The sequence below is a fragment of the Astatotilapia calliptera genome, chromosome 23 (assembly GCF_900246225.1).
Source record: "Astatotilapia calliptera chromosome 23, fAstCal1.2, whole genome shotgun sequence".
Lineage (NCBI taxonomy): Eukaryota > Metazoa > Chordata > Actinopteri > Cichliformes > Cichlidae > Astatotilapia > Astatotilapia calliptera.
The window spans coordinates 39,075,395-39,099,388 of NC_039323.1; the positions used below are offsets into that span (position 1 = coordinate 39,075,395).

At 39.4% G+C, this 23,994-nt stretch overlaps 6 protein-coding genes across 9 annotated transcripts; 3 read left to right on the forward strand and 3 right to left on the reverse strand.

Annotated features, from left to right (window-relative positions):
- Nucleotides 1–1,232: 1,232 nt before the first annotated feature.
- LOC113016012 (gamma-crystallin M3-like) lies at nt 1,233–2,637 on the reverse strand. The gene is made up of 3 exons (XM_026158454.1): nt 2,554–2,637; nt 2,172–2,420; nt 1,233–1,566 (listed from the first exon to the last, which is right to left on the reverse strand). Exons 1-3 carry the CDS (start codon nt 2,566–2,568, stop codon nt 1,291–1,293), a joined length of 540 nt encoding a protein of 179 aa, XP_026014239.1. The 5' UTR covers nt 2,569–2,637; the 3' UTR covers nt 1,233–1,290.
- A 372-nt stretch (nt 2,638–3,009) lies between these two features.
- On the forward strand, nt 3,010–3,949 carry LOC113016013 (gamma-crystallin M3-like). 2 transcript variants are annotated; one of them, XM_026158455.1, is made up of 3 exons: nt 3,010–3,033; nt 3,210–3,458; nt 3,611–3,949. In XM_026158455.1, the coding sequence occupies exons 1-3, from the start codon at nt 3,025–3,027 to the stop codon at nt 3,887–3,889; spliced, it is 537 nt and encodes a 178-aa protein (XP_026014240.1). In that variant the 5' UTR covers nt 3,010–3,024; the 3' UTR covers nt 3,890–3,949. The 2 variants fall into 2 exon arrangements, with proteins under 2 accessions (XP_026014240.1, XP_026014241.1); XM_026158456.1 differs by lacking the exon at nt 3,010–3,033 and adding an exon at nt 3,063–3,118.
- Nucleotides 3,950–6,518: 2,569 nt separating this feature from the next.
- On the forward strand, nt 6,519–8,168 carry LOC113016016 (gamma-crystallin M2-like). The gene is made up of 3 exons (XM_026158459.1): nt 6,519–6,571; nt 6,778–7,020; nt 7,697–8,168. Exons 1-3 carry the CDS (start codon nt 6,560–6,562, stop codon nt 7,967–7,969), a joined length of 528 nt encoding a protein of 175 aa, XP_026014244.1. The 5' UTR covers nt 6,519–6,559; the 3' UTR covers nt 7,970–8,168.
- Nucleotides 8,169–9,710: 1,542 nt separating this feature from the next.
- LOC113016017 (gamma-crystallin M2-like) lies at nt 9,711–10,616 on the forward strand. The gene is made up of 3 exons (XM_026158461.1): nt 9,711–9,773; nt 9,958–10,200; nt 10,277–10,616. The coding sequence occupies exons 1-3, from the start codon at nt 9,765–9,767 to the stop codon at nt 10,544–10,546; spliced, it is 522 nt and encodes a 173-aa protein (XP_026014246.1). The 5' UTR covers nt 9,711–9,764; the 3' UTR covers nt 10,547–10,616.
- A 246-nt stretch (nt 10,617–10,862) lies between these two features.
- Nucleotides 10,863–12,152, reverse strand: LOC113016020 (gamma-crystallin M2-like). The gene is made up of 3 exons (XM_026158464.1): nt 12,071–12,152; nt 11,706–11,948; nt 10,863–11,192 (listed from the first exon to the last, which is right to left on the reverse strand). Exons 1-3 carry the CDS (start codon nt 12,077–12,079, stop codon nt 10,917–10,919), a joined length of 528 nt encoding a protein of 175 aa, XP_026014249.1. The 5' UTR covers nt 12,080–12,152; the 3' UTR covers nt 10,863–10,916.
- A 2,425-nt stretch (nt 12,153–14,577) lies between these two features.
- Nucleotides 14,578–23,401, reverse strand: LOC113016001 (protein boule-like). Of its 3 annotated transcripts, XR_003271182.1 has the most exons (12): nt 23,190–23,401; nt 18,105–18,233; nt 17,922–18,013; nt 17,712–17,766; nt 17,533–17,608; nt 17,185–17,345; nt 16,731–16,802; nt 16,588–16,623; nt 16,389–16,505; nt 16,051–16,143; nt 15,216–15,468; nt 14,578–15,106 (listed from the first exon to the last, which is right to left on the reverse strand). XR_003271182.1 is itself a non-coding variant. In XM_026158439.1 (11 exons), the coding sequence occupies exons 1-11, from the start codon at nt 23,214–23,216 to the stop codon at nt 15,322–15,324; spliced, it is 1,005 nt and encodes a 334-aa protein (XP_026014224.1). In that variant the 5' UTR covers nt 23,217–23,401; the 3' UTR covers nt 14,578–15,321. The 3 variants fall into 3 exon arrangements, 2 of the variants coding, with proteins under 2 accessions (XP_026014224.1, XP_026014225.1); XM_026158439.1 differs by having other exon boundaries at nt 14,578–15,468; XM_026158440.1 differs by lacking the exon at nt 16,389–16,505 and having other exon boundaries at nt 14,578–15,468.
- Between the last annotated feature and the right edge of the window lie 593 nt (nt 23,402–23,994).

Below are 23,994 nucleotides of genomic sequence, written 5' to 3' on the forward strand. Positions count from 1 at the left end.
AAAAACCTATGTGAACATGTAACTAAAATGGCATTTTTAGGCTTTTATTTTCTATTTCTGATCCTACATGAAACAAAAACCCCGCCTCATGTAGTATTTACTGGTTTAAATATATGCAGATAGACTCAAAATGTCTTTTGGACTACTGTTGCAAATATAAAATGCATACATTAAGACCTGTTCTGTGCAATTTAGAGTGTTTACATTATGTGAAACTGTAGAATATTACATCTTTCTGTCTAGTTTCATTAAACAGGATAGACCTTTTATTTAGTGATGATTTGGTTAAGTCCATTAGGAACCTTCAGACTATATATGTAACAGCTTTAAAGTAATTAAACATCAATACATGCAAGAAATTGATCAACTATACTATACTATAATGTACAATCTACTCAATAAATATTTAAGATGGACACAGGGGGGGACTCTGCACTCCACAAGTGGCCTTAGCCAATTTGGCCATGTCACCTCCAAAATACACAATATGAGCACTTGTGCCTCATATTGTTTCTACTTTCTATTTACTCCAAGTGCTTCAGTTTTAAGGCACACACTTAATGGATCACACGGGCATAAAAGAGGGTGACAACCTTTTCAAACAACTGATGTCCTTCATCTTTCTTTTCCTAAACCGTCTAAAAATAAAGAGGTGAATCCTTAAAAGTCCACCGAATGAGTCCTTTTGATTTTATCTCCTTGGATTGTTTTTTATTTTTCTTCTTCTTGGGTTCTCAGTCTTGGTATAAGCTTGGGGGGAAGTTTTGTTCGTTCTTGTTTGGCATTCAGCATGGTTTGCTCATTACAAACCCACTACACTTTCACATCTTTTGATTGTTTCAACACGGTTCTCTGTTCATATCGTCTTTTAATTTATACACAGCACTTTGTGACTTTAATGTCTGTGAATAGTGCTATATAAATAAACTTCACTTACTTATGCTTTACAGTTTCCCTTCTTCCTAAAGTCTTTGAGTTTTAGATACAAATAGAAGTCTTATGAGCTTCTAGTTCTGAAATTTACTGATAAAATAAAACCGAACTCTCTCAGTATTCAGAATTCCTTATTATTTCTGTTTGGGATGTATTTCCTAATAGTAAATCCTCTCTCAAATACAGAACTTTGAAGCATCTGTAAATGCAGTTAATCTTCGAAACTTTCTAACATATTACTTACAACTGAATTTTGACTTATCAGTATTTACATTAGAAAAACCAGGGGTGTGTCTGGATGGGATTTCAGCTTGCTTTATTATTATTCACAGTACATTTGGAGTGTGTCATTTTGAGTTAACAGGAGTCCATAATGCGCCTGATGGAGCTGAACTTTGTGATGTTGCTCCCCATCTCTCTGAGGTTCCTGTACTCTCCTGGCCTGAGGTACAGCATCCTGCCTCTGAAGCCGGGCTGCTCGAACATCAGCCAGTGACCGTCCATCACGTTGCAGGACTGACAGTCAGACATGTGAAAACGATCCATTATGTTGTCGCAGTCGTCGCTCAGCTCGTACATCTGGCCTCCGAAGTTCTCCCTCTCGTAGATCCTCATTCGGAAGGGGCCTCGGTGCTGTGGATGAAGAAGCAGAATGACTGTGGCCTGTAAGTCTATAAAACTTATCTTTAGCTGAGAATGTAAATCTAAAACTACATCTTGGACAACATAAAGTAGCAATATTATTAAAAAAATTAAATATAAAATTAGCATAAATAGAATTTTTAAAACTATATTTTAATGTTTCCCTCCATTCATCTTCTTCCACGTTTATGAAAACTTTTGCTGCTTCATTTTATATCGCCATATCCATGGGATCTGGAGGTTTTGTTCTCTTTCATTTAGGACAGGTGATTACACCAGAGGATGGTTAAAGAAGGCTGGGAGATATGGATGACTTCTAGTGAGCGAATCCTAAATTTAAAATATTATACATGCAGAAAGATAGGACTGAACAGCTAGGCTCAATTTTTATTTCAATATATTTCACAATTAATTACAATTTTTCTCCTGCATGCAGGAGGGCAGCCTTTGTGCTCAGACAAATGTTGACCAGATGGCTGTTTCTTTTTAGCTTTTATTGTCACTGGCCTTCTACATCTTTACATATTTAAAAGGTCTCTGTCTTGTCCATTCTGTTGTGGCTGGGCCCCGAATGCAGCTCAATGTCATCCACCTACCGTGGGGATTATGCGACTGGATCTTATGCAGTCGCTCATGCTCATTCCCATCAGGCGCTGGTTGTCTGGGTATTCTCCTCTCCTCACCAGCATCTGATGGCCCATGAAGTTGGACTTCTCATAGACCATGAAGAGGCCACTCTCCACCCTGCAGGAGTTACACCTGCTAAGGTAGGACGTCAGCTCTGGGCAGTCACTGCTGGTTTCATAGGAGCGACCCTGGAAGTTCCGGTCTTCATAGAAAATGATCTGCAAAAGAGAAAAACAAGTGAAGTATATATAAATAAGCAACCTGTAAACAGCTATTTTGCATATTTGTTATTATGAACTTGTGAAGTTTGACTTTAAAACTTCCTACTGTTATTGGCTAAGTTTCACTTACCCTCCCCATGGTCATGGTTATCTCAGATACATCTCATCAACATCGACCCTTTTCCCTTTTTATACATTGCACAGCTTGTGCTGAAACCTTTGAGTCATCACTCTATATTGTGGCACAGCAGCACTATAGCGTGGCAGACTGCATGTCCGATTCTGCAAATAGGTATTGTGATAGAAATTTGGGATTTATGCTCCCTTCCAGCAACTTCTACTATTGCATTCATCTCTCTTCTGTAAAAATCTATGTAGTATGAACATCAGATCTGTAGATGAGACTGAATGTTGTGGTAACAATAACAGTATTAAACAAACTCTATTGAGGTATACTGTGAAATGTGATTGCTGTGCCACGTGAACCTCATGATGAGTCAGGATTGTTTCACACAAAGGTGAGGAAGGTGGTCTCGGGCTCATACTGTATATAAAAGTGGCACGGGTTGGCATCAGTTGGAAAAAAAACCAAACCGTCACCATGGGCAGGGTAATACTTCTCATTTGCTTGTATAGTGCTAAAGAAAAATCTGACAATACTGAACAATTAAGACTTGTGGAAACATCGCAAGAGGGTTAGAAATGCAAAGCAAGTCCATCCAAATATTAAATCACTACTCTGTGGCGCTGTCAGCTTACCACCTCTTTCCTGTTTATTTTTTGCAGATCATTTTTTATGAGGAGAGGAACTTCCAGGGTCGCTCCTATGAGTGCAGCAGTGACTGCTCCGACATCCACATGCACCTGAACCGCTGCAACTCCTGCAGAGTGGACAGTGGGTGCTTTGTGGTGTACGACCACCCCAACTTCATGGGTAATCAGGTCTTCTTGAGGAGAGGAGAGTACTCTGATTTCCAGCGCATGGGAGGCATGACGATGATGGATACCATTCGCTCCTGTCGCATGATCCCCATGGTAAGACATTTTGGTGGTTGTAGATGGTCTGTACCATTTCATGTGGGGATTGCACAGACACTCCAAAGTCCAAAGAGGTAGCTGCTAGGTCAGCTGGACCTGGGACAGACTACATTTCTCATGATTCGTGTCTTTTTCCCCCGCTCCATTAGCACAGGGGACAGTTCAGGATGAGGATCTATGAAAGAGAGAACTTTGGAGGCCAGATGCACGAGCTGATGGATGACTGCGAGTCCCTCCAGGAACAATTTTATATGTCTGACTGCCAGTCCTGCAACGTGCTGGACGGCCACTGGCTGATGTTCGAACAGCCCAATTTCAGAGGGCGCATGATATACGTGAGGCCAGGAGAGTACAGGAACCTCAGAGACATGGGAGTGAGCAACATAATGAAAATCAGCTCCATCAGACGCATCATGGAAATGTGCTGATTGTCTGTCCGTTCACAAGAAACTCTGGGAGAAAAATAAAAAAAATGAAATATTTTTGAAGTATCTCTTTCGCTTCATGTGTGGAGTCAAAGATGCAAACGTCATGCTTTATATCCTTTAAGATAAACTTCTAAGTTTATCATAACCTTACAGCCTTAATCAGGAATATTTCCCATGGCGTTTGTGCACATTCAACAAAATACTAAATGCCATCACAACTTTCACACCAGCTGTGTTAGAGCAGGGGTGTCGAACTCCAGGCCTCGAGGGCCGGTGTCCTGCAGGTTTTAGATCTCACCCTGGGTCAACACACCTGAATCAAATGATTAGTTCATTACCAGGTCTCTGGAGAACTTCAGGACATGTTGAGGAGGTAATTTAGTCATTTAAATCAGCTGTGATGGATCACATCTAAAACCTGCAGGACACCGGCCCTCGAGACCTGGAGTTCAACACCCCTGAGTTAGAGGTTGGATCCCTCGATTCAGCATCATCACTTAAACAGTTTCTACTTAAATACTTATGTAGCAAAGCGCCGCTGTTGCTCTGTTGTTATCTCAGTTATAGATAATTGACATGGACACAAAGATAACATACAAAAATGACCATGATGGTCTAATGTAAACGCCATTTGTAATACAGCACATCACAGCATCACCGAGCTACTTTAATGCTCCGTATTGGCTATAATCAACATATCAATCAAAATATTATTACAGCTATGAGAAAAATAAACATTCCACAGGACTCTATACAATCATTTTAAAAATGAAGTACACCCCATGATTCAGCGGCAATAACTTGAATTAATTAATGTATGACTTTATCAGTCTCTGGCATCATTGTGGAGGAATTGTGGCCCACTCTTCTTTTTAGTGTTGCTTTAGTTCCTTTGTTTATGCATTTGGTTACGCATCGTTCTCTCAGTGTCACACCACAACATTTTCATCAGGTTAAGGTCTGAACTTTGGGTCTTGCAACACCTGCATTCTTTTCTTTTTCAGTCATTCCTTTGTACATTTAGGGGTGTGCTTCAGATCGCTGGTCCTCGTGTACTAATATGTTAAATCCTGTGCAAAAAAGAGTTTCCATGTAAAATTACTGTCAGATTTAGGACACATATGCACTGGTGACTATGAGTTTACCTGGAGATGAAGTGAAGAGAGTGGTGACTATGATGTAGGAGGGAAGGGAGAGAAACCTAAAATATTAGTGTCCAATGGTCCAATGGTTCAGAGGTCCAATGAGTAATACAGAAATGGGAAATCTTTCCAAAGTGTTTCCATAGGAGTGATGATCATTTATGAATAAATAGAAAACACTGGGTTTGGGTTGAAATAGCAGGGATGGTGATGATTGTTTCCCTGAGACAGTCAACGTGGCTCAAGTGAAAACATACAACAATGAAAAAATGAAAAACCTTTGGATTCAAAGTTAACATGAATAAAGACAAAATAATTTACAAGAAAAATAAGAAGAAAGGAGGAGGAGGGAGAGCACGTGAGCATGTGAGCTGTCAGTTGCAGAGACAAAAAAAAAAAAAATCAGATTTGCCAACATCAGTCAGATAAAGCTAAGAAATACAAGGGTAAGAGATGCATCCAGTAATGATAGACGCTATTTTTAATAAAGATAAAATTAGATAAAGAATACCAGATATTTAAATTAAAAAGGTTCAGTCCTGATAAATCACTGATGATTTACACTCACACCTGTGCATATGCACTGTTAATACATGAAGGCTAATGAACTTTGACAGTTTTAGCTGTCAGACACATGAGCTCACCTTTGACTGAAATGCTTTCAATTCAGTGACTGCAAGTTGGCCAGTTCCTGTAGCTGCAAAACACCCAAATCTTGACTGTTGGTTTGAGATGTTTGTGCTGATATACTATGTTTGGTTTTTGTCACATGTGTGCATTATGGCTTAAACATTTCCACTTTGGGAGATGCTTAAGCCATACTTGTTCAGCGTTTGTCTAATTGAACTTTACATTTGACATGCTAACCGAAGCCTGTAGAGTCTGAGATGTAGCTGCTTGGCTTTTTGCAGTTTCTCTGAGCATTGCACGGTCTGACCTGGGGGTGAATTTGGGTCCACTCCTGGGAAACGGTGGCATTGTGTTAACACACACCTGAATGCTCCAGACCAGCGACCTATCAAAATCTCTGCTTTTGCATAAGTGCTCACACTTTCAGTGAACAGTCACCCTGGATTGAATAGGCAGTTAAAAGAGTGGATGGATTCTATTGTTTCAGTCTTGCCATAAAACTAAATGCAAAGTCTGTCCTGTTTATGGTGTGGAAAAAAAAGAAATTAAAAAATGCAGCGTCAAGTGAGTTGAGAACTGCACCATTTCGTCTTTCAAATATTGTATATTTATCCGAAAATCAAAGCTTTTTTTCATCTTTAAACACTATTATTCAATGCTCTACAAATATAAATGTCCTATAATGAAAAAGATGTTTGCTTTGCCGCCATTAAATCTGCACAAGTTAAATCTCAGTAATTGCAGTGTTCATAGTTTGATGTGTAGTACAGTAGAGACTTCCATACTGATGAGCTGACTCAGTCATTCCGTACAATTGAGGCAGATTCTTTGGATGTCACATGATGCATAAAAGGCAGCGCGCCAGTGAGAAAAACAACAGAAATCAAATCGTGCGACCATGAGTGGAAAGGTAATGCAGGGTACAGATCCCTGCAGCAGCTGGTGTAGGACATTGAACTCTATATATACTGTGTCAAACTCAATAGTATTTTTATTCTGTAACTTCTGCCGTGCAGCACTGTCTGATATGACTTACTCTTACGATAATCTCAGACACTCTGAACACTTTCTCTGGAAATAGTCTCACACAAACACAATTTGTGTCTTTTTCTCTAGATCATCTTCTTCGAGGAGAGTAACTTCCAAGGCCGCTCTTTTGAGTGCGTCAGCGACTGCTCTGAGATTGCCTCTCACTTGAGCCAATGCAACTCCTGCAGGGTGGAGAGCGGGACATTCATAGTCTATAACCAGCCCGACTTCATGGGCCAGCAGTACCTCCTGACCAGGGGAGAATATCCCGAATGCACGAATACCTTTGGCTTCAACGACTGCATTCAGTCCTGCCGCATTGTCCCTGCGGTAAATATAATATAATCATTTGTAAAGACGAGGACAGTCAGCAATGTAAAGGATCAGTTTGTTGAATTCATGTGTAACCCATTAGATGAGAAGCTCAACTTCGTTGTCTGAAGCAGAGGATATGTGTTCTATATATGTCCAGCATATAGCTTCTATCACGCATTTTTATCTCTTTTTTATCTCTCTTTCCAGAAACATAATTTATGTTTCTATAAAGCAATTTGCCACAAATGTGAATGTAGCCTACCACAGTCCTTAAAACCATAGAAAAAGTGCATAAAGTAACCAAACAGTCTAAACTTGAGCTAAAAAATTGATCGTTTTTGTTACACTTATTAGTCATGAATGAACATTTTGTATCAAAGCTGTTTTATGTATAGATCTTATATATCTAGCCTATAAGATCTGCTACCTGTTAGCATGCTACCTAGCAAGAGCTTAAGGACTTACATTTTTCAAAAGACAACTTTCCAGAACTACTATTAAGATTCCCACGTGACACAGCAGCACACACATTCTTCAACAAAAGTTAGCATATAGCTTATTCCCATTTCCTTTCCAGGCCTAAAGCAATTTTTCGGTACCTCTGCATTAGCATTAGCTGGGTACATTTGTTTTCAACTGCAAAACTATGATTTCATTCCTTTAAAATATATACTTTTTATAACTTTTACAGCACAAGGGACTTTTTAATATGAGGATCTATGAAAGACCAAACTTTGAAGGCCAGATGCACGAACTGACAGATGACTGCAACTCCATCCAGGATAACTATCACATGTCGAGCATGCAGTCCTGCAAGGTGATGGAGGGCTACTGGTTGATGTTTGAACAACCAAATTATGAGGGCCGGATGTTTTTTCTGAAGCCAGGAGAGTACAGGGACTTCAAAGGAGTCGGCAGTAATGACATGAAATTCAATTCCCTCAGACGCATCACAGAATCTTAACTGTCCCATGACTTTTATTTGGCTAAAAGGTTTTGCAGATGGTTTGTTGTATTAATATTAACAAATTGTCAAAGGCAAAAAGAGAAAGCTTTGTTTTATCCTGAAACTGTGATTTGTGCATTGTTTGAATGTAGTTTCAGCTGTAATGTATAATTTACTTTTATTGTGTGGTGCACATAATAAATAGACTGGACACAGATCTGGGTAAGTTGTTTTTCAACTCAGTCCTCAATCAAAATAAATAGCTGATTTACCCAATCATATATGTATATTCACAGTTCACATATTGATGGTTCTAAATCTTTAAACCCACTTAAATAAATACATTATAATTTTCTATATTTTTTTTATTTAACACAACTTTGCTAAAAACAAGGGCAAACCAGTTTTATATTTTGAATAATCAGTAACTAACACATTTTGGCAATCTTTTTTGATATTTCCGGTAGAACAATTGCTCTCATTTGCATAATATACAACTTTACATACAATACTTACATTCCCTACTTTATTAACCATCTATCATCTATTTTTCAGTTTTCACTATACTGGATAACTGTATTAGGATTACATGAATGGTTCTTCTTAATGTCCTTAAGTTTTTGTTTGATAGAAGGGAAAGTATTTTATAAGGGTTGAACTCTGATAGACCCATTGTTCACTGACTAAGTTACACCAGTAATATTAGTATAGTAAAACAAACTGCCTGAACAAGCTAACCCCTGTATGAAAAAGATCAAGTGTTGCACTTCTGGCAAATGTGGGTTTTTACTGCAATAAAACTTTACAGAAATATGTTTTATAGACTTTACAACTTTGCAAGGTTCTGAGATATGAATAATTACAATGTCACAATAAGCCTCTTGCAGTTAAAATGCATGCTGTACACCATATATATATTTATAGATGACTATAATCATGATTAAGACTATAATCATGCTTTAAATTAGGCAATACTACTTTGACACGATGCTCCTAATCCACAGTATCGACACTGATTCATATGTAAATAAATTAGTAATGATTTAATTGTCATATGACAAGCAAAGAAATCAAATAATCCTAACAATACAGATTGAAATGTATTGATGCATTAATAATAGCACGTTATACTTGCTGTATCTCCATTGCATTAAATAATCACAGAGTGTATTAAACATCATATCAGAAAAAGCTGATAAGAACCAAACAAAAGCACAACAGACAAGAGGTTATTTAAAACAACTTGTTTGCTGACATAAAAAAAGTGGTTGAATTGTTGGACCTATAAAAGGCTGCTGCCACTTTGCACAAGGGTGCAGCAGTGGCAGCTGAAAGCAGTACCATGTGAAAGATGTTCACTGCAGCTTTTATCACTTTTACAAATGCATCATCTTTGCTATTAGCATTAACATTAATACATTTAATTATACGCAATGTGTAAAATGTGTACCCTAACACACGTGAATGTAATTTGGTGATATGTCTATATACCATCTTTCACCATTCCAGTGTAAATACTGTATATGTTTAGGGATTTGTTGACAATAGTTGTTGGTATTTTTAGTTTAGTTGTGGATTTTATGTGTAGGCCATTAAACAAATGCAAGGGGCAGCTTCGGCTCAGAAAAAAAAACAGCTGATTTGCACTGCAGACCTCACCAAACAAAGCACAAGAAAAAAATATGTTCTGTGTGAAAAAGCTGACCAGCCCAGTCATTGTTCTCAATCACAATGACACAGGTCATCCATGGGTTATAAAGGCAGCCTGGAGCCCACGGCTGCTGCTACAGTGTGACAAAAGTTAGCCGACACAATGGGTAAGGTAAGGATACCTTTTTAAAAAAAAAAAATCCTGTTCCTTTTGTGCTTCTGCATACCTGCATGGACTATTCATCGAAAACCAGTGATGCAGAACCACTTCACGTGTGGTATTTTTAGCAAAATGTCTTTCATTTAATCAAGCATGCATCCAATTTACCGAAAATCCCTGAATAAACTTCTTTCAGATCATTTTCTACGAGGACAGGAACTTCGATGGTCGCTCTTATGAGTGCAGCAGCGAGTGCGCTGACCTACATTCCCACTTTAGTCGCTGCAACTCCATCAGAGTGGACAGTGGTAACTGGATGGTCTATGAGAGACCCAACTACATGGGCTACCAGTACTTCCTGAGGAAGGGCGAATATCCAGACTACCAGCGCTGGATGGGATTCAACGACTGCGTGAGATCCTGCCGTATGATCCCTATGGTAAGTCTCAGTTGGGCATTTTTGTATTAAAGGTTTCACTGATCTACACTGATGATTGTAATCATCATTTCTGCAGCACCAAGGCACTCACAGACTGATGATCTACGAGCGCCCAGAACTTGGAGGACAGATGATGGAGCTGACAGATGACTGCCCCTCCCTGTATGAACGCTTCCATTTCAATGACATCTACTCCTGCAACGTAATGGATGGCTACTGGATCTTCTACGAGCATCCTCACTACAGGGGACGGCAGTACCTGATACATCCTGGTGAATACAGGAGGTTTCATGAGTGGGGAGGCATGAGTCCCAGGGTTGGATCCATCAGACGCATCATTATGTGAGAATGCCGATGTGAGATATTTCATGTGAAATATTTTAAAAAGTACTACCAATAAACCAAACAAAAGACCAGAGTGGTGTCAGCTGCTTTTTGTTTGTTTTTTTCCTGGTTGCTTAAACTTTTTAGAGTCGTCTGGAATATTTAAGGACTGATTGCTTCTCGTTACCTCTGAAGAAAGCGGCATGAAATGGTCTAAGTCAACACAAACATTTCTTGTCTAACAAACTATTGTTTTACAAGAAGTTTAAATGTTACAGCAAAAAAATGTTTAAACATCAAGGCTGTCTTCTTTTGGATAAAGACATAAACACAAGCAGTTTAAGCCCAGCATATTTATTGAGAAGAGACAAAGGAACAAGGTTCAGAAGGTTTTAATTAAAGTCGGTGATTCGCCTGAGAGAGCCGATCCTTGGACTCGCACCGCCCCAGTCACTGTATCTGCGGTATTCGCCAGGTCTCAGGTAGTAGGTCCTCCCCCTGTAGTTGGGCTGGTCGTACAGCAGCCAGTGGCCGTCTACCACATTGCACGAGTTAATGTCAGACATACGGAAGCGGTCCTGGACGTTGGGGCAATCGTCGCTCACCTCCTGCATTTGGCCGGCCATATCTGGACGCTCATACAACTTGATTTTGTAGGAGCCCCGGTGCTGCAGAACAATGTTTATTAGTCAGACACTATGGAAGAGTAAAACAGTCCATCTAAGACAATCTAATGGAAAAACATCCTTAACCAAAAAGTTCTTCTTCAGTTTATGTTTCTTTTGTGGAGCAGGGACGACCAGATGGTCCCAGCATCTGAGCCAACTGGATGTGGGGAACCAAATATGATGAAGGTTTTGGTCAAACATTAGCTGTCAAGGATTTATATTCTGAAATGTTCCCCCAAACTAAATTTATATCAATTTTATTCCAAGTTGTCTAATAATAATGACAGTTCCTTTACAAAGTTTGTGTTAGAGTTTCTACCTGTTGATCCAAGTCAGCCTTTATTTTACTTTAGCTTCTTCATTTTGTTACTTTGAGTTTTATTAATAATTTATTGAGCACATACATGTCTTCTTTCTTTGACCTTGCTTTGTACTCCAATAATTCAACAATTCAATATGCCCACTTCTAAATAATATTAACTCATTGCATCTTTAATACAATCTTATGCTTACCATGGGAATCATGCGACAGGAGCGAATGCAGTCATTGATTCCGATCATGCGCTGGTTGTCGGAGTACTCCCCCCTGCGCAGGAAGTACTGGTGGCCAAGATAGTGAGGTCTGTCATAAACCATGAAACAGCCGCTCTCCACCCGGATGGAGTTGCAGCGGTTGAAATAGGGGTGCAGGTCAGCACAGTCGCTCATGCACTCATGGTGCCGACCCTGGAAATTTCTGTCCTCGTAGAATATGATCTGCAAATGTATTTCACAGCATTCGCAAATTTTTAGCTCCTTTTTCATTCAAGCTCCTAGCTCAAGGTTAATGTTTTGCTTTGGTTTTTAATTCTGTATTTTCAGTAACATAATAAACTTACCTTTCCCATTGTTATTTTAGTGGGGGCCCGACTGATGCTCAATAGATGCCCTCTGTGCTGCTGTCCTTTTATATAAAGTAGCTGTGTGATGGCACAGCATAAAGTATTGTCATCCAAATAGGTTTTATAAAACAAATCTGGTTATGTATAGCGACGCACTGCAGTGTGATGATGAGTTATTGTTGTCCACTTTTCACACGTTCATCACTATTGATCAAAACACCATAGTTTGCTAGTGCCCCACGGGTCAGTGATCACATTATGTGCAAAACAACTGCGTCCTTCTCATTCAAATAGATTCCTAACTGTACAAATGCCAGGGTCGGAGCAAGTATTTTTCCTGAATTTTGTCATTCAGGGATCCTGGACGGCTTTGAGGGGCTGAAGGCTACAGTTTTTTGTTTGTACCTCAGGCTGTTTTGGATAATCAATAATTTCTACAACGAAAAATGATTAAATCTTGTCATAAACTTGTTTAAGGGATAATTAAATCTACCTTTACCGTTTTTTAATTGATTTTTTTTTTTATCTAGCCATAATCACAGAACTGCTGTGGCCCTGAGTGTAATGTAACAAATGTTAGAGCTAAATAGCAAATATAGATACACTAAAGCCTCTACTGAAATTGTGAACATCAGTATTTGTGTTTGTATTGACATCAGCATTGCTACAGTGCCCAAGTATAGTGTTTAGCTTGGACATTATGTCATCTTTGCATATATTTCAATCATTTATGGAAACAGGCTACACTGTTGTTGAATTAATTATTCAATTTTTAGGTTTGCTGATGTTTACTGTGGGTTTTTGAATGGAGGCTTCGCAAAGTAAGCGCTGCCGTGTACACCCCCATTTAGGGCCTATGATAACGCATGCCTGTACGTGATGATAACAGAAACACTAAATCCAAATCCTAGCATTTTTATGGTATGGGTCCCACTCTGTTTCCATGAAATGGTTCGTGTTGGGGCAGCTTTAGAAAGAAAACTTCAGTAAAGCAGAAATTTACATTACTGCCTGTATTTTCTATTGACATTTGACATTTTTTTCATGTAAACCTGTTATTCATCCAGTATTATTTGTCAGTTGATATTATTAATAAAGATTACAGCATTGTATATACACATGATACACAGTATTGACAACAGTTTGTTTACATTGTTTGTTTATCTATATAATGGAGGGAAATCCAAGCCAAAGCTTCAGTATGCCAATTTCACTATTGTCCATGTAAGGCCTAAAAGTGACATTATAAAGTATGAAGCAGTTAAAAAAATAATAATTATTGATTAAGAGCCTGGGAGACTGTGTAGTGTAGTTTGCTCCCTTACACTAAGCTTGAACAGGAGACCTTAAATATGATGCTGTTTGCCACTTCTGGGTCACAGAATCTATTTTAATGTGTTGTAATATGTGTATTACACATATGTGAAAGCTTACTTTCAGTTTTACAGCAGGTAAAGCAGATCTTGAAAACTGGAAAAACTCTGAAAATGACATAAAAACAGTATAATGCTACTTATGCATAGACACACAACTTTTTTTTTTTTTTTTTAAAAACTTCAACCTAAGGTCACGAGACTCCATCTCTTGTTATTCTAATAAGCTGGCATTTTGTTGGCTTTGCCACTCTGCCAAGGCCTTTATCCCATTCATACACATAAAATCCCTGATTCATCAGTGCCAGACTGCTCCATTATTCAGCTGCAATTATCCCATACGGTGGCCACACATATAATGTCTAGAGTTTACAAATCCTTCCGAGCATTTAAAAAACTATATTCATCCCATCTGTGCTAAACTGATGTATGCAGATTTCATATTCATAATGCAAATCCTGTGTTACACACTCAATTTGAAAGATTTGCTCTAGAAGGCACAAATCCTTTGCACTGTGATCATTGCTTTAGAAATGGAAAATTAATATTAAGTCATCTACAACTTCAAAACATTTTAATTTGATATTGTACATTTCAAATCACAGACCCAATAAAGGATTTTTAAGACCAGATAATCTGAAACTTTGTCTGATATTTTTTCTTCTTGCTTCTTAAAATATAAAAAACATGTCCCACATTTGTTATGTGTAGTTGTTTATTTACACTTTAAGTACACTTTGCCTGACTGCTTGGAGCAACTGGTTGTTTTGTTTGTGGCAAACAGGGAAGTTACAGAGTGCCCTCTTGTGGACAAACTGTGCAATGTCAGCAATGATAACACAGTTGAAGGGTGTTTCCCCCCCCCCCCCCCCAATCTCTTCTTTACTTTTATCATTTTCACTTATTGGCTGTTCTAAATCCTGACACAGATACATATATGCAAATAGCGATTACAAGCCAATAACATTAATCTACCGATAAATCAGTCTGGCTTTACTTGATTTTTTGACCCATTTACTTTAAATCTGCACATTTAAAACATGCTGTTATTTTAAACTGTTAAATATTCCCATTTTCCATCCTTTCAGGCACCACTTCAGAATCGCTGCCTACAAATGGAAACAACATGGCGACTACACCACAGGAAACATTTATTACCACTGAAGAACTTAAAATTATGTGAGAACAAAACAAGCTTTGGTGGTCATGTGACATTACAGAGCTATTTTTTTTTATTATTTCTCAGTTTTACAGTTTGCTTTAAGCTTGAAAACCTCAAGCAAAATACAGAACAAAAGCAAAGAAAATGAACAAAGACGATCAGCAACGTCATAAAACCACACAGACAATTTTAAATGTATAAAAACTAATTTGTCTATTTTAAATGACTAAGCACAAATAGCTGGAATTGAACAAATTACTATAAAATTGACTGTTAGATTTGATATAATTCATATTTAAGTTGATGTCCAAATTTCAGTCCATGAAGGTCATGACTGGACTGTAATGACTGTAATCTTGAGGGTACAACTTATTACTGCACATGAACATCTTCAGCTTTTATTTTGATCAAGTCAAGATATGCTATGAATACTTATGTGTTTTCACACTAAAGTAAATACTTGTTACTGGGATACTTCACCACTGCTACTATTTGTGCCTAAATGTAAAAAAAAAAAAAACAACAACAAACAATACAGCGTAAGAAAAGAACCCCACTGTAACAGTAAATCTCAGTCATCTGACTGCACAACTAGATGAAAGCTTACCTTTATTGTGTTGTAAGGCTGAGGTTTATCAGCTACCCATAGGGCAAAAAGGAAGTGACTAAAATTAGATGTGTAACTCGTTTCTCTTGTAAAGCCCTCGGTGGATTTAGCCTACATTTGACATTTGGGGAGTGTGAAACATGGAGGCGTCTGGAGGCTCTATTGATTCTGGCAGATGGTGGTATTCCTTGTGGTGGATGTGGCGGCGGTGTCTTGGCTTGTGATGGACCCACGAGGGTGAAAACTTTAGATTCTGCAGAGGGAGGAAAAAAAATAAAAATAACACACTATGACTCAGTGAACACTATTACACTAACCATGACAGAGTCAGAGGAGAAGCAGTGGTACAGTCTGACACTGGGTGTGCAAGAAAATAATTTCCTCATTTAGACTCCATCTATCTAACTTGTACTCTTACTTTGGCATCTTTATAACTTGGGACCATCCAAGAAACACCATACAGAGAAAGCAATCTGGTGATATATAAGAGTGCTAGCTATAAAGACACTCTTACTTATCACCTGCACCTGAGCCCTCCCCTACTCAGACACAGAGACCTATTATTATTTTCTTTACTTACTGTCATATATAATTTGCTGTAATGATGGATGTTCACATTAAACATGGCCAAAGTTTAAAATAATCATGTTAGTATACAAGTTAAACCCTCTGAACCAGATGCTAAGGCTTCAGACTGGTCTAAATACTGGTTGTGCAGGGGTTTTTTTGCCTCTTGGCTCTTTATGATGTCAACGAGAGCACAGACGCTCTACCCACCTGCTGCGAGGACCTTTTATTTATGAGCTGGCTTACAGGAGGGATATCCATTTCTTACCTTTCCAGGGTCATGCTGCAGAACAGCAGGTGCCATTTCTTCTGCTCTCTGAGGATACACTGGGTAAACATGCTGCACTGTTGGCTCAAGAAACTGCAAGCGTAGAAGAAAAGGACAGAGTAAGTGCCTCCTGAACAGCATGTTTCCTCAATAGTCATGACAGAATTATAATATGGTACGTTACTTCATTTTGCACACAAGCTACAAATATAGCAGAAAGATCGAAGGCATTTTACAGTCATGTATCATGTCTTATCTAACAAAATAAAACATACTCAAGGGAATAGATACAGTTAAATAAATGTGCAACATTTTGGTCTTCCTTGATGAATCTGCACCTCCACTGTGGAGTCCTCCATGAACAACACAGGTGGCTGAACAGAAACTCCATCAGCAGGCAGGTAAACATATTGTGACTGCTGGGGGTACAAGACTGCATAGGATGGCATCTGCCACTGGAGAACAGACATCAAGAACAGGTCAAAACTGGCCAAACGCTCCTGAACTGAAGCTAAAGTCAAGCTGCATTTTGCCTACCTGGGGTGTATTCCACTGATACTGGTTTGGCATGCACTGCAGTGAGAGTAGGCAGAAAGAAAGTTTGCTGTTAAATAACTTGCTGTGCTTGTTAAATGGCACCAATGGGAGAAATGATTGGATCCCTGAAAGGCTGAGCTGACCTGGTAGTGGTGACTGGATAGTTGCTCATACACAGGCTGATAAGGATGGGGGCCCATTGGCGAAGATGGCGGCTGGAAGAAAGTCATCAATCATGCAAATATTTAAAGTTAGAAAAGAGCTTCTGATTCATCTGCGTTACTGCAACTATAACTGGAGATGCAAGTTTGGTCTTTGTGGGTATAAATTTGTCTCTTTTAGAAAAGACACCACAAACGCATGAGCTCTTATTAGACCAGCTCCCTTGGATAAACTGGTTAAAACCAAATTGGCATTTATAACAGCTGATTAGGGTGGTGGTGGTGTATGTTATTATGTTGTTAGTTTTGCATTGCTTAGTTTGTCCACTAGAGGGAGCTACACCACAAACTACTACCAGCTGAGGCAAACTGAGCATAAAATCAAGCCTTCTGCATAGTACTGAAAGTGTTAAATGGGTGTTATATGAGCACTTACAAGCCACTGGTAGGAAGGAGTATTTATGTTGGAGCAGTGGAAGTAGGCAACTCCATTATGGTAAGTGTAGGGAGAGCCTGTGGATGTGGTCAGGTAGAAGGTCCCATAGGATGTTTGCTGAGACATGGCAGGTTCAAGGCTGGCTGTAGAGGTGCTCTTTGCTGAGAAAAGAATGAAACCACAGAACCATGATCTGGTGTCTTTAGCCATCACAAGAAATGTGCCTGTAAAAGCTGGACCGACCGTAAGCCTGAAATTTAGTACTCCAGTTATCACAATTATTTTAGAACTGCTGATAACAATTAATCTACATGTTCAAACACCTGCACTACTGGACCGTCAACCTACTTTGACTTGAAGGTTGATGCTTTCGAAAAGCCGGACCAACACTGAGTTTCTTGTCTTTGAAAGTGACTCCATTAGTCTGTAACAGCACATAAACAAACGTACAGACAACAAATTCTAGTCAGATTACTTGCATGATTATATGCATGAAATATTCCAAAGCAAGACACTAAACTACTTACATTGTTGATGATTTTCAGAGCATCTTCTTGGGTTTCAAATGTAACAAACCCATATCTGTTAAAAAACAAAAGGCAGAGCGTGTTTTACTGTGACAGTAAATGTGTAAATAACGCTTATAACTCTTAAAGTCAAAGCTGAGAAAATCAGCTGTGCATACTTTATCATTCAGTCGCACTCTGTGTATGAGAGGAAAAAGACAATGAACTCACCCCCTCGACACTCCTGAATGATCTAAGACAATCTTCACCTCTTTCACTGTGCCGTGTTGAGAAAAAATGTGCCGCAGGTCACGCTCATTGACCTTGAAACACATTAGTTTGGTTCATCATTGCAAAAGAGCTTTTAAATCATGGTCTGAATCATTTGCTCTACATTATTTCAGCAGCCCTCACCCTGTAGTCAAGTCCCCCAACAAAAATCCTGTTAGGGATCACGTTGCCAAAGGTGGTGCTGTGGTCTGTCAGGCTGTCAGCATAATCATCTGGAAGTAGCACATCACTTAGGGAGGAACTGCCCCCGCTCTGGGAAAAAAACAAACACCAAATATAATTTTGTGTGAAAAGTTTCATGTCCAGCTTTCAAGCCAAGAGCAATTATTTTATTTCTCCTACCAACATTTCTGTATTTATGTGTACATTATTGTGCAAATGTAAAGTGGAAAATACATATCTCTGTTCACTCAGGCCCAAAGACAGCGTGTACTGGTCTTACTCTGGGCCAGTAAGAAGCTTTACACGTAATGAGGTTGGCCTGATTTTTTAATTTCTTTCCCAGAAAGTAGTCAAGATTATGAGTATTAAAACTTAAGTGCTACACTTACTGGACAGTTTATTAGGTACACCTTGCCAGTACTGGGTTGGGCCCCTTTTTGCATTCATGGCACAGATTCGACAAAGTGCTGGAAACACTCCTCAGAGGTTATGGTCCATATTGACATGACAGCATCACACACATCCATGATGTGATTCTCTCATTCCACAACATCCCAAAGATGCTCTTTTAGATTGAGATATGGTGAGTGTGGAGATCATTATAGTATTGAGTCAGGCAGGCTGTGGTAGGGCTGCTCGATTATGGCAAAAATGATAATCACGATTATTTTCACTGAAATTGAGATCACGATTATTTGACGATATTTATTTAACCCTTTAAGACCTACTATAGAACCAAGTCCACCAGAGCTTATATTATTTTTATTTATTTTTTTTACATGCTGTAGTGCCATTTGTGGGAGCATTTCAAGTTGCTATACATCAATACAACTGTTATAGCCCATATTTTAATAATATGTATGCATTAAGTGCATAGTAATTACATAAATTGCAAAAAAGTGCAATAAACTACAAAAAAAATTGAAAATCGCTTTTGTTTTGTTTACATATATTTCTACTTGGAGAAATTTAAGAGGTTTATCCCTCAAAACTTTAAATACAATAAAGTTGCAAAAAATAGTTTCCCACCACAGGAAATTTATTTTGAGTGTCTTCATAGTTTTATTTTGGAGATACAGCAATTTTTATATACTGCAGGAAAAACAAAAAACAATCCTATGATGCAAATTTGCAAAGAAAACAGCATGTGCATCATTTCACTGTGGGAAGTGTTACGAACAGCTGATAGGAACGGCAAAGCGTGTTTCTGGAATATTATGCTTTTGTTCCTGCAAGCGCTTTTTATGCAGTTTTTGCAAAGCTATATGTGGAACGAAACCGTGACCGAGGACAAGCTGATGGCATCAGATGTAAGTACAACTCCGGTTTCATATGCAAAACAAATTATTGCGCTAGCTTACACGGTTCAGGTTCTACAGGGATTTAAAAATAGTTACGCAAAACGGAGCGTGCTGCTCTGACCGGCTTTAAAGGGTTAACAATGACTTTAAAAAAATAATATAAAATAGTGTGCAACACCACTGAAGTTTTTTTTTTTTTTTAACTCTTTTCAACCAACGGCAGTCACTCTCCAAATAACTTCTGCTTAGCTTTCTGAGCTTCCCTCGGGTCCTCTTAATCAGCGGTCTCCAACCTTTTTTGCGCCACGGACCGGTTTATGCCCGACAATATTTTCACGGACCGGCCTTTAAGGTGTCGCGGATAAATGAGGGAGGGGCTAATAATCGGCTCAGTCATTTTTAATGATCGTTGAAAGCCCAGATCGTAATCGTGATTAAAATTCGATTAATTGAGCAGCCCTAGGCTGTGGTGTTTAAACAATGGTCACCTGGTACTAAGGGACCTGAAGTGTCAAGAGAAAGGCATTGGGACAGTCCTCAGCCCAGGCAAAGGTTTTCCAGTTTTCTTGAGCCCCTGCACACTGCAACCTCAGCTTCCTGTTCTCAGCAGACAAGAGTGTCACCGTGTGTGGTCTTCTGCTTCTGAACCTCATCTGCTTTAAGGCTCAAAGTGGTGCTCCTTCAGAGCTGATCTTCTGTATACTTTGCTTATAACGAGTGTTTATTTGAGTTACTGTTGCCTTCTCTCGGCTCAAAGCAGTCTGCTCATTCTCCTATGTCCCCTCACCTCAAAAAGGCATTTTCACTCAGATTCCCCCTCACAGAATATTTTATCTTTTCCAGACCATTTTCTCTAAATCCTAAACATGGTTTTGTGGGAAAATCCCAGAAGATTAGCAGTTTCTGACACACTGAGACCAAGAGGTGCAGCAGCAGGATTACTTGTTCAGTGACTTTGAGTCACTTACTTGCTCTGTGATTGGCTGATTACATATGTGTCTTAAGGAATAGGTAACTAGCTTTACTTAAAGTGGCCAGAGATTATGAATCCCACTTCTATTTACACAACCTGACTCGTAAAATGAATGTAGCCATGTTCACAAGGAAATTCTGCTCTAAAACTTAACACTTAATCCAGCTGGATTAAGTGGTGTGCTGGAAAACCAGCACACCGCAGACCACGGCCTCTCTGTGTGAGGATCTAAACGTATTCTACGCTAGATTCGACACAGCGAACACCATGAGACCGGACAGTGTGCGCACCGCGGATGACGTCAGTGCGCACACTGTGTCTGAGGAGGATGTGCGGAAGTGCTTCAGGAAGGTGAACGCACGCAAAGCTACTGGTCCGGACGGGATTCCCGGCCGCGTCCTCAGGTCATGCGCGGCTCAGCTGGCTGGAGTGTTCACGCACATCTTCAACCTTTCCCTCTCTCTGTCTGTAGTCCCAGCCTGCTTCAAAATGGCCACCATCGTCCCTGTACCCAAATCCTCCACCATCTCCTCATTGAACGACTGGCGACCTGTAGCCCTGACCCCCATCGTAAGCAAATGCTTCGAGAAGCTGGTCAGGGACTTCATCTGCTCTGCACTACCCGACTCACTGGACCCTCTACAGTTTGCATACCGCCACAACAGGTCCACTGATGATGCCATAGCCCTGACACTACACACTGCCCTGTCACACCTGGAGAAGAGAGACACGTATATGAGAATGCTGTTTGTAGATTACAGCTCAGCATTCAATACCATCGTTCCCTCGAAGCTGGACAGGAAACTGCAGGATCTAGGACTGAGCAGCTCCCTCTGCAGCTGGATCCTTAGCTTCCTGTCTGACAGACGCCAGGTGGTCAGACTGGGCAGCATCACCTCATCCCCCATCACACTGAACACTGGTGCTCCACAGGGGTGTGTACTGAGCCCTTTCCTGTACTCACTCTACACCTACGACTGCACAGCCACTGACAACTCCAACATCATTGTGAAGTTTGCGGACGACACTACAGTGGTGGGTCTTATCACCAACGGTGATGAGACGGCTTACAGGGAGGAGGTCAGCGCCCTGACCCACTGGTGTCAAGACAACCATCTCACCCTCAACGTCGCAAAGACAAAGGAGTTGATAGTGGACTTCCGGAGGTGCAGAGAAGTACACACCCCCATCACCATCAACGGCGCTGCTGTGGAGAGAGTGAGCAGCTTCCGGTTCCTTGGCGTACACCTGGCTGAGGATCTTACGTGGTCAGTACACACAAACAAAACAGTGAAGAAGGCGCAGCAGCGCCTCTTCTTTCTCAGGAGACTGAAAAGATTCGGCATGAGCCCCCGCATCCTCAGGACCTTCTATCACTGTGCCATTGAGAGCATCCTCACTGGATGCATCACCACCTGGTATGGCAACAGCACCGCCTACAACTGCAAAGCTCTCCAGCGAGTAGTGCGGTGCTCTGAACGGATAATTGGAGGTGAGCTTCCCTCCCTCCAAGACATCTACAGGAAGCGGTGCCTGAGGAAAGCGGGGAGGATCATCAAGGACTCCAGTCACCCCAGCCATAAACTGTTCAGACTGCTTCCATCAGGAAGGAGGTTCTGCAGCATCCGGTCCCGTACCAGCAGACTGAGAGACAGCTTTTTCCATCAGGCCATCAGACTGCTGAACACGTCATAGACACCTCAGCTTCACTACTGGAACTTCAACATTATGCACTCCACACTGTATATAAATGCCACTTGTTTTGCACATATTCAACTCTGTATATTTTATATATTTTATTATTATTATTATTATTATTTTATTTTATTTTTTTTACTATTTAATTTGTAAAAATGTGTATACACACACACACACACACACGTAGGAAAATATTTAGTATACACATCCAGAAATGCATACACTATTATATATTGTACATATATTTATTAGTTTCAGGTTGGCCATTCTTGTATTTTGCTCGTTTGTGTTGTTGTGTTTGCACATCTCTGTTGCTTGTGGGGCTCGCACACAAGAATTTCACTCGCATGTGCTGTGCCAGTGTGCCTGCACATGTGATGTGACAATAAAAAGTGATTTGATTTGATTTGATTTAATCAAAACTAACAAAATAAATAATTAAACAGCAGGTTCTTAAACCAAAGTAGATGTACCTTCAACCTTTATACACAAGAAACAGCCTCTGGGCTGGGTAACAATTCAATTCCTTTAAAGATTCACTTCAAATGTCCAAAGAATATGGAGAAAAATTGTCAGGAAGATACAACACAGTGAAAAATGATTAGCAATTAACTTAATCAGTATATTTCCCTATAGTTTAAAGGATTGTGTGCAAATTGAGAAAAAAAAAGTTACTCAAACAACACGAACTTTTTAAAATTATCTTCAACGAGCATTAATATTTCTCAGGTAAAAATGGTTTAAATCGTGTAAACAGCATGCCCCATTAAAGTGTAGTTAACGTCTTAGCTACTTTGAACTAACCTATTTAGCTAGCATGTTGCCAAGTTATATATATTGCACAAGTTAATTCCAAGTTAATTAGCATTTTTCTTAATGTATTTTTCACGTAAACTAAGATTATAACCAACAATTTATTGGAAATAAAGTAGCTCAAAAGTATCGAAAACTAACTGTGATAAAGTTTATATCACATAACATAACCCAGCATTACTTACTTACCTTAGCTCCGTTAGCTGTTAGCTAAAATAATTGCTCGCAAAGCGGCAAGGGCAAACTTGGCAGTGCACTCACCTTTTGGCTCTCCGCTTCCATAGCCATATTATTCTGAAGCTAAAAAGATAAATGCACGTTACTGCTCTGATTAACGGTGGCCTATTCACGATTTGGCTAATGGTTGTTACACAGCTTCATTGCTCCCCTCCGACCGTTAGGTTAGGTTAGCCTTCACCACTCACACGAACTATGACCTCATCAGTTGGTTTGTGTATCTCGGAAAGCAACGGGTGAATACGTAACATTTTTATTACTTACTCTAAAAGTTTTTTTTTATTGTCTCCCATTAAACTATGTATGAAGGCGTGTTTTCACCACAGATTATTATTTTTTATTTAATTATTTATTTATTTTTGTCTTAAGTCAACATTGTGGGATATTATCTAAAAAAAAAAAAAAAAAACACTTAATAACTCAAAATTTCAAGGTATCAAATTTTCATGTATTTTGAAACAGTCAACACAAAAAGGTTAAGAAAAAAAAAGCATTAACAGAATTCAGTGGGCTACATACTGAACTTAGAAACCCACATCCTGTTGTGCTACTATCAGTCAAATCTAGTACCAATATCGACACTGGTATCGATATTTAATGATAATGATACGCCCACCTCTAATGTACGCTCTTATTTTAACTACAATAATAAGTCATATAATTTAATTTAAAAAAAGAGACGTTAAAACAAGTTTTATTTTTTCTTTTACGTCTTAATAATTCCAGACAATATAATTTTCATAATAATAAAAGAAATCCTTTCCCGGCTTCTTTCTCACCTTTTATAGAGAAAGAATAGCCACAATGTCCTGTTTGGTTTTAGGTGGGG

Coding starts and splice junctions, on each gene's coding strand:
- LOC113016013 (XM_026158455.1), top strand. Junction 3,459..3,610: donor CCTGTCGCATGATCCCCATG/GTAAGACATTTT, acceptor CCGCTCCATTAG/CACAGGGGACAGTTCAGGAT.
- LOC113016020 (XM_026158464.1), bottom strand. Junction 11,193..11,705: donor CCTGTCGCATGATTCCCATG/GTAAGCATAAGA, acceptor ATTGTTCTGCAG/CACCGGGGCTCCTACAAAAT.
- LOC113016016 (XM_026158459.1), top strand. Junction 7,021..7,696: donor CCTGCCGCATTGTCCCTGCG/GTAAATATAATA, acceptor TAACTTTTACAG/CACAAGGGACTTTTTAATAT.
- LOC113016012 (XM_026158454.1), bottom strand. Junction 1,567..2,171: donor CCAGTCGCATAATCCCCACG/GTAGGTGGATGA, acceptor CTTCATCCACAG/CACCGAGGCCCCTTCCGAAT.
- LOC113016001 (XM_026158439.1), bottom strand. CDS start 23,216: ATGGCTATGGAAGCGGAGAGCCAAAAG. Junction 18,234..23,189: donor TGGAAGCGGAGAGCCAAAAG/GTGAGTGCACTG, acceptor TTTTTTTCCCAG/AGCGGGGGCAGTTCCTCCCT. Junction 16,624..16,730: donor TATCCAGTCACCACTACCAG/GTCAGCTCAGCC, acceptor CTCTCACTGCAG/TGCATGCCAAACCAGTATCA.
- LOC113016017 (XM_026158461.1), top strand. Junction 10,201..10,276: donor CCTGCCGTATGATCCCTATG/GTAAGTCTCAGT, acceptor TCATTTCTGCAG/CACCAAGGCACTCACAGACT.